We start from the raw sequence: 12,986 nt of genomic DNA on the forward strand, positions 1-12,986 counted from the left end.
TCCGTCACTCATGTTAATATTTGTTAATTGTATTATTGCTCCATATATTACTATTATTTTAAATGATTATATCGAATCAAAAGACAGCCGATTATAAATTTGTTTACCGAAAAACTTCCATTCCTATATACGACATTAATGTTTTTCGATAAGCCGGATATTTACAGACGAGACAAAATGAAATGAAAACGTCAAAAACACCGGGCAAAATATATGATTGCCGACTATTCAATAAAAATATACAGATGAATAAATATGTCTCAAGTTCAAAGTCAATAAATGTCGTTCTTTCATAATCCATACAGCTATTTTATTACCTCAGTGGAGTTGGAAAGAATGAAGAAAAAACACAAAGGTTTACCGGAGTCGTTATTGTAAAACCCGAGAGATAACTGAAATTCCAACGAGTTCCTATTTCTAGATGTCCAAAGAAATGCATTATATTCAATACAAATTTTACAGCAAAGGGTTATTTGGTAAGTGGAGTGTACAAAAGTATAGGACAGAAAGGCTTTTCTGAGGTACCTCCGGTACCGAGTATTTTGTCGTTCGGCAATGTTTATACATTATAAGCTTGTTATGGTATTGAGGAGTTAAAAAGATAACTTAAGCATCTAATAACAATATAATCAAATAAGCATGATAATTTCTTATCTATAAAATCAAGCTCATCTTGAAACTTAGAAGTGCATCTCCCATGTTAAAACTGGTTCTAAGTTACGCTCGTAATCCCCGTGTGAAGGCGCTTACGCATGCGCCGTATAACAATTAGTTACCGCGGGAAATTTAAAAATGTATAGTAAAATATTTTAGCGGGAAATTTAAAAAGATATTTTTAATTTTACTGGGAAAATAAAAAAATAAATATATTTAAATATATTCAATTGATATATTACGATTACATTAATTTTCCTTGACCATAAAGATATTGATATAATCACAGAGATATCTCCAATACCCAAAACACGTAATCCACTGATATTATCTTCTCTCTAATATTTAAAATAAACATTAAAATAAGATAATATAACTATTAATGGTTCTGTTGTATTATTTTTTAGAATCAACTAAATTAACAACCTACCTAAATTGAGGTACATTTTATCAAATATGACAACTGCAGTTCGGTCTATATAATCAAGTTTCTGAGCTAACGGCCAAAATTAGAGGTTACTACTCCAGCAGCAAAAAGAAACCTTATTCAGTATCTGCATTAATGTATATAATGCATTAATTAATAACAGTTTATATCCTCTGCCACTGCATTTCAATAAGGATAAAGCCATTAGTTTTTCATCCAATCTGAAACGCAGCTGATGGCTCTTGTTGTGGTAGAAGAATCTGCTATATATCTATCAGTCTCAAAAAACCTATGTGGTTGTAATATTGCCATTGAGGGCATATTTTCCTTGTCTTGTAGTAAAGGTAAAGAATGTCAATAAATAACGCTTAATTATTGCAATACAATAAATCATTATTGTTTAACAAAATACTGACTTTTTAAATTACTAGTAGGAATTACATCTTGTTTCGGCCATGGCTTTCCACATTTTGGTCCATGGTCTTCATCTTAAAAATGATTACAAACTTTCCTGGACCTACATAGTAGATCATAAGAGATCCCCTCAAGGTTTTCTTTTTATTACACTAATAAATTAAAATACACAGAATAATCTAAAGTAATTGTCAAATATATATAAAAACACATACCGAAAAACTTGACGTAAATGAACAATGCCAATTATATCACCTAAAAATGGCCCTTAACTGCTTAGAGGCCGAACGAGAGAGAAGCACCCATATAGCTGTTGCATTTTTCATTTACATTTGGCCGCGTAACGGGGATTCCGGAAAGCTTAAACGTGGGATTCGATTTTCCCATATAACTTTCACTTCTATGTTTCTTTATTCTATGTCAATAACTGTCATTAATGGCGTAAGGAAAATGTCGTTTGATCGCAATATCCCCCAGCAAATTTACGACGAGGAAGAGACCGATAACTTCATCTATTCTATCCGAGAGGAGCTGATGTCCAGAGTCATGAAAGAGTGCTACAAAATTTATTTAGAGAAACAAACCATTAGATTTGTGGTTCAATGCGCCTACGACGCCCTAGTAAGGTTCCTGTCCTTTCAGTTTTACTATCACCATCCGGTCCCAAACGTGAAAGATCCGACTTGGACTCCAGATAGCCATGTGGAACCTTCACCGAAAGATACTTGGTCAGCTGGTGCGGTACCTGTAAGACCACCGGAGGTACCCGAAGAAGAGCAGGATGATGATGGCGTCGAAAAAAAGAAGGACATTGATTCGTTTCCCTGTACGTGTCCTAAAGTGATTGAATGTGTTTGCGCAGATCCAGACACCGTCTTAATCGAAAAGGTAAAAGAACATTTATATAGTATTTATTTTTAGTAATTAATATTGTTAAATATTTATAAAATTAATGTATTTTACATTATATATAATTTTCATAATAACAGAAAATTTAAAAAGAAACCAGAAGGTAGAACGTTTCGTTTACTCTTTATAGAAATAGGTAAAAAGTAAAAATATATGTAAAAAGACATCCATTAGTTTTGCATCAAATCAAAGGTTTTATTTAACATATTTGGTAAGGTCCAATTTAACATGCACTAAGTTCAATAAGCTGTTGCCATTTTGAAGACAACTCAAGCCACTCTCTGCAAAATCCCTCGTCTTTATTGCGAGAAAACTGAGACTGTCTATTTTCAAGGACCATAAAACTTAACCATAAGTGGTCAATTCAATGAATTGAAAGACTTATTTGACCAAAATTTAGTTAAATTTTCTAAGTAGCTACGAATTGACTGAAAATGGTATTTTGAACAGATTAAATGGTGATTAAAAGTGACAATTCCAAGAGCAGAAAGTAATGTATTTATTATCCCAGGAAAGTAATCTACATCATCATTTAATCTGGATATTCATGACTATAAAGACTTACTTTGTAAATAATGGATTGAACCAGGCAAAGAATAACCCAACCAGCTTAAAGGGAACGAATTTGTTCGTCCAAAATGTTATCCCCTGCATGACAACGTTTGCGTACACGTTGCAAGAATTATGAAGGACATGTAGCAACTTAGAGAGCGCAAGGTTTGACAATGCTGAAGAAGTGCGAAAGTGAATCAATGATTGGAGGGACACCAAACCAACATCGTACATATTGTATCAATCGTTTTTTAGCAATAAATATCTTCCCAAAGTAAACAAAATAATCATAATATATGCAAATATAGTTTTATTATTTATTTATTATTTAATTATTACACTGTTACTAGTTGTTTCCGTCTAACCTACAATTTGTCTTTATGATAACGTAAATCTAGATATATAACTAGGAGGACCCATCGGCCCTATCTCAGTCTTTGGTGAAATAATGTTTATATATGTCACTGCTGTATTTTTTTTATTATATGCACCTCACTACACACTACACTAGATCAGATGGTTTGATGCTTTTGAATCTGTGTTCTGTTCTGGTGGTATCCAAAAACTGCAATATTTCAATATTCTCATGAGAATGGAGTCTTTCCTCAAGCCCTCTTGCAATTGTCTTGATTTCTTGACTAACTGAATGTCTCGATGTAGGTAATCAGTTTTATGGTATTTGGATGCGCTCACAATACCTCGCAGGACTTTGTTCTGAAAAATTTGTATTTTATTTATGTTACTCTTTGCAGAACATCCCCATAATTGAACTCCGTATGTCCATATAGATTTCAGTATTTGCTTATATAATAGTGATTTATTATGTATTGATAATTGCGATTTTCTTCCAATTAGCTAGTATATTCTCCTATATTTCAGTTTCAGTTCTTTTCTTTCCTTCTTTATATGTTCCTTCCAGGGAAGTTTTGCATCTAGTTTCATTCCAAGATATTTAGGGTTGTTGCTATATATAATGACAGTATTGTTTAACGTTATTAGTGCTTGTATGGTTTGTTTATAGGTGAACTGCAGATGTACAGCTGCAGATATTTGCTTTCATTAATTCTTATTTTCCAAGCTTGTATACAATTAGTTATATTGTCACTTGCCTGTTGTAATATTCGTGAAGCTTCTTCACTATTGTTTCCAACAGCTATAATCGCAGTATCATCAGCTAATGTAGCCATCGTAATATTCTCCATTTGTGATATATTACAAGTGTAGAGTAGATAAAGCATTGGTCCCAGTACAATTCCTTGTGGTATACCTGCTTTAGCTTCTTTTATTGTAGAGTAAGCTTCTTATTGTTTGACTCTAAACATTCTGGTTGTAATGTATTATTTTAATAGTTCGATGTGCTGTTTTGGTAGCATTTTCTGTAGTTTATGAACAAGGCCTTCATTCCAAACCTTATTTAAGGCTTGTGCTAGATCTAAGAATATAGCTGATCATACTTTTTACTTTCGTAGGCTTTCTCAATAACATCTGTTACTTTGTGGACCTGGTCAATTGTTAAGTGCTTGTTAATAAACATAAACAAGTGTGTTAGTATTATGTTTTTTCTTTCTATGATCGGTTTTATTCTTTTCAACAGGAGTTTTTCAAAAACCTTAGATATTACTGTTAGCAGTGATATAGGTCTATATGCTTTTATTTCGTTTGGTGGCTTCCCAAGTTTTGGGATCATTATAATTTCCGCCATCTTCCAAATGCCTGGTACTTGTTTTAATCTAAATGCGGTATTGATCAAGTTGGTGAGTTTTATAATTCTGTTTCTCGGTAGTTTTTGCAGTAATTCTTCTGTTATTAAATCTTAGCCTGATGATTTCCTGGGGTTAATGTCAATTTTAATAACTATGATTAGCTCTTTCGGCATGACTAATTCAATCATCGAGTTTTCAGCTTCTATATTCGGCAAATTATGTTCAATATTAGTTTCGTTTGGTTTGAAAGTTTTTTCTAGGTATTCAGCAAATGCTTCTACTTTTTGGTGATTGTCAAGTGCCCAATTCCCAGATAGGTCTCTTATAGGTGGACTGCATACACATGAGTGCTTTAGATATTTTGTAACTTTCCAGAGTGAGTAATCATTTATGGTTTTGTCTTTAATTTCCAATATTTCCCTTTTCAGTCTTTGTCTTATATTGTTTAAACTATTTTTATTTTCAGGTGTTCTGTTTTGTAGCCATTTTTTCGTAATTTACGTTTTTCAGCTACCATTTCCTTCACTTCTTTTGGATAAATAATTCCCTTAGTTGTACTCTTAATTGCTGGATTATTATTCCAAGCAGCTTGTTTAGTATCTACTACGAATTATATGCAAATATGTAGTAAATATTTAACTGATAATTGATTGATCCCAAATCGAGCTAAATGATATAAAATATGCCAATTACTTTTCGGAGGCTGTATATTATATTTTTACAGAAAACTAATGATATTTAGAGCAAAAATGCATTTCTAAGTATCCCTAACTGTTACAGTGGAACAAACATTACTCTGTCCACGAAATCATCAACGTAACGCCAACGGAAACTAAAAGATCAGACGAAGACACGGACCAGATAGCGATGCCAAGTAGACAGACCACGGAAGACGAGTTGAATGTCACTATGATAGAATCGAATGCTACAACATCCGCTGGAGACTTGAAACCAAAACGGAAGAAGGAGAAACAAATGATGCGCGACGTAAAACAGGAAATCCCGGAACCGGGAAGACGGGGTTCCCAGGCTAGCGTCGTGAAATTGCCTCCGATAAGGGTATCCACCAAACTTCAGACGAAACTTAACGAACAAAAAAAGAAGAAAAAACAACAGTATTAATTTTAATTGGTATTATTTTTCTTTTTAAACTGTATAATAATTATAAAATAATAATAAAATCGACTGAATATTTAAAATATTCCTGTTAATAATTTTTATTAATTATTATTCTTTTTATTATTCTGAAATTTATACTATACAATGACAAGCAGAAGATTGTTTCAACAAGTGATTAATCGCTATTCCATGTTGTTCTAAAAACTATTTTATGTGCCTATTAATCAAGTTGGATGGCAGTAAATGTTTGAATGTTGTGCAATTACATTGCGCACATTTAAATTTTTGGTAAATGCATTTGGGTGCACTGACAGTGTTTCGAAGTAGTTTACACTGGCATATCGGAATTGCACTCATTATGGCTTCCAAGGGTCATAATATGGAGCGTCAACGATGGCACTTTATTTTGGAATCTCTGAAGGAGAACTATGTTGAATTAGCTAGTAGTACTCCATAGTTCGATTCTATACGTCGATATAGGCCTAAGAATTGACTTATACAACAATATCTTATTATCCAAAGATAATTTGTATTTACGCCCTATGGGCAGATACATCTGATTCAGTTTAAGCCTAAGTTGTTTACGCCTTAGATGTTTCATTCAATTTAAGTGTCAATCCAGTTGCACTTCCAAATATTTTACGTTATCTGCTGGCGGGAGTTCATGATTATTAAGATTTACCTGAGGACAAGTTTTTTACACAGGGTGAACTTCAGCTGGGTAGATTTTGTATACATCTCTTGTCTCACAAATAAAGTTTGTGGAAATGAAATTCGAGGTTCTTTGGGGCTGATATTGGATTCTCCTGAGATTATAAAATGACCGTATATAGGGGATATGACAGTGGACCAAAGATACTGCCTTGCAGAACACCTGAATATATTGAATATAGTTCACTGTATTCGTTACCGTATTTCACAAAAACAACTTAGGTTTAAACTGAATCAGATGTATCTGCCCATAGGGCGTAAATACAAATTATCTTTGGATAATAAGATATTGTTGTATAAGTCAATTTTTAGGCCTATATGGACGTATAAAATCGAACTATGGAGTACTACTAGCTGATTCAACATAGCTCTCCTTCAGAGATTCCAAAATGTCTACCTGTGAAAGTAGTAAACGAAAACACACTTTACAATTTCTTAAAAGCAAATGAGATGAAAAAAATAACGTATGAGCGCTTTAAATGATTTGTTAAAGATACTAATCGAAGGATGTATATTCCAAAAAAAGAATTCCAAATTATCTTGATTAAGTAGCCTTTAACCGGTATATTTATTCGCCTAATTACACATTTTTTCTTTAATGAAATGAACTCTCTCAATGTAATTATTAAATATTTAATTCACTTTAACACATTTTTTCTTACTTGAGCAATAAAATTTAACCACTATCTAATTCCTGAATCGCTTTTTATCAAAATTCCTAGTATATTGAACCTTGGTTAATCCTCTCTTAAAATGTTTGTATTTAGGAACTATTATTTTAGTTGAGTTTCAACTATGAAATGGTTGATCCAAGAATAAAAGTATATGGCCGTTTGTGTAGCATCTTTAGGAAATGAATTAATTTCTAAAATTAATAAATAAATATTTCATATTTTAACAGGTTAATTGAGACGTCCCAGGCCTACCATAGTAAACACATTTTTTTTTACAAAATTAGTGTTTTTTTTATTCGACATGATTCCCTTCAAGGATGATACATTGATTATAGCGACCATCCAAATTTTCGATGCCATTTTTGTAGTACGATTTGTCCTTTGCTTCAAAATAGGCCTCAGTTTCGGCAATTACCTCTTTATCTGACGAAAATTTCTTCCCAGCGAGCATTCTTTTGACATCTGAGAACAGGAAATAGTCGCTGGTAAACAGATCTGGAGAATAAAGTGGATGAGGAAGCAATTCGAAGCTCAATTCATGAATTTTTGCCATCGTTTTCACTGACTTGTGATACGGTGCATTGTCTTGGTGAAGCAGCACTTTCTTTTTCTTCAAATACGGCCGTCTTCGGCGATTTCGCCCTTCAAACGGTCCACTAACGCTATGTAATAGTCGCTGTTGATGTTCCTTCCTTTTTCAAGGTAGTCAATGAAAATTATTCCATGCGCATCCCAAAATACAGACGCCATACCCTTGCCAGCCGACTCTTGTATTTTCCCACGCCTTGGAGCGGGTTCATCGTGTGCAGTCCACTCGGATGACTGTCGATTGGAGTTCAGAGTGAAATGATGGAGCCATGTTTCATCCATTGTCACATATCGATGCAAAAACATGGGTTTATCATGCTTGATCATCTTCAAACACAGCTCCGAATCATCAACTCGTCGTTGTTTTTGGTCAACAGTGAGCTCGCGCGGCACCCACTTTGCACAGAGCTTTTTCATACCCAAAATATTTGGGAATGATGTACACGTTCAGTTGATATCTTTAGAGTGTCTGCTATTTCATTGAATTTCAATTTACGGAAATTCATTTGATTTTTTAAATGATTGCCTCGGTCACAACCTATTTTGGGCGTGCACTGAGTTCACCGTCTTCGGTGCTTATTTCACCACGTCTAAACTTAGCCTACCAATCCTTGATGGTGGATTTTCCTGGGGCAGTATCCGGAAGCTCGACATCAAGCCAAGTTTTTGCTTCAACTGTATTTTTTCCCTTCAAAAAGCAATATTTTTTCAACACGCGAGATTCCTTTTTATCTATCTTTTTCACAATAACAAAAGTTGCTTCATTCAAATTGCTATAATTCACAAACTAATGATCCGACAGCCGTCAAATTTATACACGCATCTTTTGAGGGTTTGGGCTAACTAAAGAACATATTGATTTAATTCTAGTAGCGCCATATATTTGTCAGGCCGGGAACTTTTCAATTGACCTCTTATATGATTATTAGTATGAATAAACGTACCTCAACTTACAACGAATTATGCTGTAAGGATTAGAAATTTTTTTGATAGTTCAGTCAGCTTGGGATTTTTAACACAATCAACCATTTTTTAAAGACTGTCAAATACTTCTTCGAAATAAAATAATTCTCCATTTCTTTACTATCTGTGCCGGGTACACAACACTTTCTAGATCGAAAATTCCTTTGACTTATTGTACTGGCGACTTATAAATACTAATGGGCTAATAAGTTAATATCTAAACTGTATAAAAATCTAAATGCACTGCTCCTTAGGGTAGGCGCTCTGAAAACGGCATCCGAAATAATAAACAATAAAGGCGCTATAAGGACGAAGTGAACCAATCAGATCCCGTCGCGGAAGTTAAAAATAGCGACATCAACATATTGGACGTCGCGAAACATTTCTCCAAAGTTTCCCATAAGGTTAATTATCTATTCTTCTGTGGACATAGCATAGCAATAACATTTTTATTGGAACTGGAAATATGTTCATGACAGATAATGTACCATGAAAGTACCATTATTTATGTGAACATTATTAGTGGGGCTTCGGTAAAAAAGTAATTTTTTTTGTTTAACAATGTCTTAAAAATATGGGAATTTCATCTCAATCTCCCGACATTCTCAATATTAGCTTGACTCCGTATCGGCTTGACTTAACCTACACCAAAACAGCCTTCTAGGAAATTTAACGTAGTTATCATTCCAATTACCGTCTCCACATCCAACCTCAAGACACAAAACGGGATTATACCGAAACCGAATAATAGACGGCGCACAAATATGAAGCCGTCCGCACTCCGAAACCGAATGTGCAATAACACGATAATTAAACAATTAACTTTCGCGGCCGGAATCGATAGAAAGCCGACAGTGCCGGATCACCAATTCAGATGAGAGAGGGAGAACCAGGCGTCGACTTAAACGAATTCCTCTTGCAGGAACAATTCGATTTACGCTGCAGCGAGGCTGCAAACTAGACTCCCGCTGGAAACTATGGCGGGACCTATGAGATTAGCAAAGTTTCTCCGCTAAAAAAGGACTACTTTTAACTGGTAATTTCTGCGCGGGATGAATAGATGCGGTCAGGGCTAGACGCAGACCGACCTTTGATCCGAGAGTCAGTGTCACCACCAGCTAAACCTCGGGCTCTCCTTTCGCGTTTTTTTGTCGGCGTTGTCTTTGTCGTCGCAAATTGGATATTGTAATAGCGCCGAGAATCTCTAGTCCCTCACGGCTTTTAAAAAGTTATCTTGAGTTTTCCGCTGCTTTTCTTTTATTAAAAATAGTTCAGTTAAAATTAAATTTTTTAAAAATATGAGGAAGAATATTGTTGCAACGTAACAGCATTTAGTTATTAATGGTTAAATTTTCGACTTTTCTTATAATTTAATTCAATGTAACTTATAACGACGGTATATGTACTATATGTAGTCTATTCAAAGTTTTTTTTATTAATGCATCATGGATATTTGTGACGTCGAAATATTGCAATGTTGCCGAACTAACTCCGAGTTTTAGTTCAGTTTGGCTTTGACATACAAAAAAATTCAAATCTACGTAAAATAATCGAACAAAAATATTATGAAATATAATTTACTTTAATATTATAGTAAATCTAATACATATATTATCGAAGGACTGAAAGATTTGTTTAGATTTGTTTTGTTTATCTTTAACTCTTTTCCACACCATCCATGAGATAGAGTTTCTAGACGCGTTTTTTTATGTAGTGTTATACCCTGGGGGTCTAATCCACCTAATTAACAATTGTGTATCTGTGAAACGTATTTTACTTCAATTCGAGAGTATATTTACTTTTTTCGTTTAGTTCTTGTTTACTTCAATGGTGTGTTTACTTGCCAAGTCATCTTGGTATCACTGTATATTTTATTTCTTCTGCTCTAAGTCTTTCACGCCCTACAATACCTCTTTTTACAGTTATATTCAATTATCACCCTGTCTCAGGAATATCTAGCATTGCACAGCATTATCACATATCCTGAAAGTTTCCTTCAATCACTTTCACTTTCCCACTCATTGTAAATTCAATCACTAAACTGTTAATTTCTAATCTGTCTGAAACATGTTCACAATTCCACCATTTTCCATCCAAACCCAAGGTTCCTTCCACATATCCAAACAGTTTTTGATGGAATATCCTTCTCGACCAGCAATATAGCTGCAATTAATTATTAATAAATATAATGACCAACAAAATCTAATCGAATGCTATTGTAACTTTTACCTTTTTCCATCAATTTTTGTCGTCTTTACACTATTTTTGTTACCATCTTGCCAAGATTGCCACAATGAACCATTTTGAAATATCCAAGTTTCATCAAGATACACAAATTCGGATAGTTTATCTTCCTTTATCTTCTCATTGGAAATACCTATCATCTGTAAACTCACGGATAAAATACCTCCCTGGCAGAACGTACCTATTGCCATTCATCTCTCAATGAGATTTCTTTTTAAGGATAATCTTAAATCTTAGGCACGCTCCGTTTTCAAACAATTGATATTTGAAAAATACTTTAAACATCATCAGATTTACACTGACTAAAACCGATGAATATACAGGAGCTGCATATACATCAACATTGGAGGACAGACAATACAAATTGTCCTCTTTGACGAGTTTTTTTGCTGCTTCCAGCAATTGGGTGTATACAAGGCTTTTAAAGGTGTTTACGACAGCCCACATATGATCTCGGTGGTAATCATCGTTGTCTCTATGAGCTTTCTTGAAAGCTTAAAATAAGCACAGTCTCATCATCTACTGAAAATGCCCCATTCGAGAACAGCGGCGCTTTCTTGGCGCTCGTAATAGTGACAAGAATATTACCTATATTTGGGTACCATCTCACATGGGAATCGAAGGCAATGAAAGAGCCGATCATTTTGCTGGGAAAAGGGAAATATCACTTTTGGAAAACGATCTGTACTGGAGAAGTGATCTGAATACATATCATACCGCAATTTATAAAAAAACTGGATCAACTAAACTGGGACTTAATGATCAATAACAAAATGTGCGTGGTAAAAAAGAAGTGTTACCAAGGTCTCAACTTTTGTAGCTTTGGTAGGTGTAAATTGGGTATTTTTTGCAGACTCCAGAATAGGCCATTGTTGGTTAACTCAAGAGTTTCTACTCAAAGGAGAAATTCCGCCCATCTGTGATAGATGTAGATCCCCGCTGAGCATCAAATACATCTTAGTTGAATACCAAGGATGCGCCCCCAAAAACGACTATCTGGCCGAATTTAAACGACCAACTACACAGTAGCAGCTGTTGTTGGAAAAGAATTCGAAGAAGAGAAATACTGCCCTGCCATATTCCTGGACATCTCACAAGCATTTTACTTGGTATAGCATTTGGGATTAATCTACAAATTCAGCAAGTTACTACTGCGGAAATACTGTCGACTGCTGGAATCATGTCTTTTCGAAAGAAAATTTAGAGTCACACATGAAGGGGCATTAGTTTGTGAATTATATCATTTTGAGTATGAAAAAAATGGATAAAAAGTAATTTCGCGTGTTGATAAAATATTGCTTTTTAAAGGGAATAAATACAGTTGAAGCAAAATCTTGGCTTGATTCCGAGTTTCCGGACACTGCTCCAGGAAAATCAACCATCAAGGATTGGTATGCTATGTTTAGACGTGGTAAAATGAGCACCGAAGACGGTGAACGCAGTGGGCGCCCAAAAGAGGTTGTTACCGAGGAAAACATTTATAAAATTCACAAAATCATTTTGAATAACCCTAAATTGAAATTGAACGAAATAGCAAACACTCTAAAGATATCAACTGAACGTGTATATCATATTATTCACGAATATTTGGGTATGAAAAAGCTCTGTGCAAAGTGGGTGCAGCGCGAACTCAATTTTGATCAAAAACAACGACGAGTTGATGATTTGCAGAAGTATTTGAAGATGATCAAGCTTAATAAACATCATTTTTTACGTCGATATGTTACTATGGATGAAACGTGGCTCCATCATTTCATTCCGAAGTCCAATTGACAGTAATATGAGTGGACTTCACGCGATAAACCCATTCCAAAGCGTGGAAAAACGCAACAGTCGGCTGGCAAGGTTATAGCGTCTGTATTTTGGGATGTGCATGGAATAATTTTCATTGCCTACCTAGAAAAAGGGTGGACCATCAACAACGACTATTAAATAGCGTTATTAGACACTTTGAATGACGAAATCGACGAAAAAAGGCCGCCTTTGAAGAAAAAGAAACTGCTGCTTCACCAAGACAATGCACCGTGT

General features: G+C 34.6%; 2 protein-coding genes across 7 annotated transcripts in view; both read left to right on the forward strand.

Moving 5' to 3' along the window:
- Positions 1-12,986, forward strand: part of AstC-R2 (Allatostatin C receptor 2) — a 471,654-nt gene that overhangs the window by 282,929 nt on the left and 175,739 nt on the right. The window lies entirely within an intron of this gene.
- Positions 1,931-5,839, forward strand: LOC143200338 (uncharacterized). Its single transcript, XM_076410821.1, has 2 exons — positions 1,931-2,383; positions 5,440-5,839. Exons 1-2 carry the CDS (start codon positions 1,946-1,948, stop codon positions 5,779-5,781), a joined length of 780 nt encoding a protein of 259 aa, XP_076266936.1. The 5' UTR covers positions 1,931-1,945; the 3' UTR covers positions 5,782-5,839.

This window comes from Rhynchophorus ferrugineus, unplaced genomic scaffold (assembly GCF_030347505.1).
Source record: "Rhynchophorus ferrugineus isolate W39M unplaced genomic scaffold, kcgeb_rfMv2 rfM7, whole genome shotgun sequence".
Lineage (NCBI taxonomy): Eukaryota > Metazoa > Arthropoda > Insecta > Coleoptera > Curculionidae > Rhynchophorus > Rhynchophorus ferrugineus.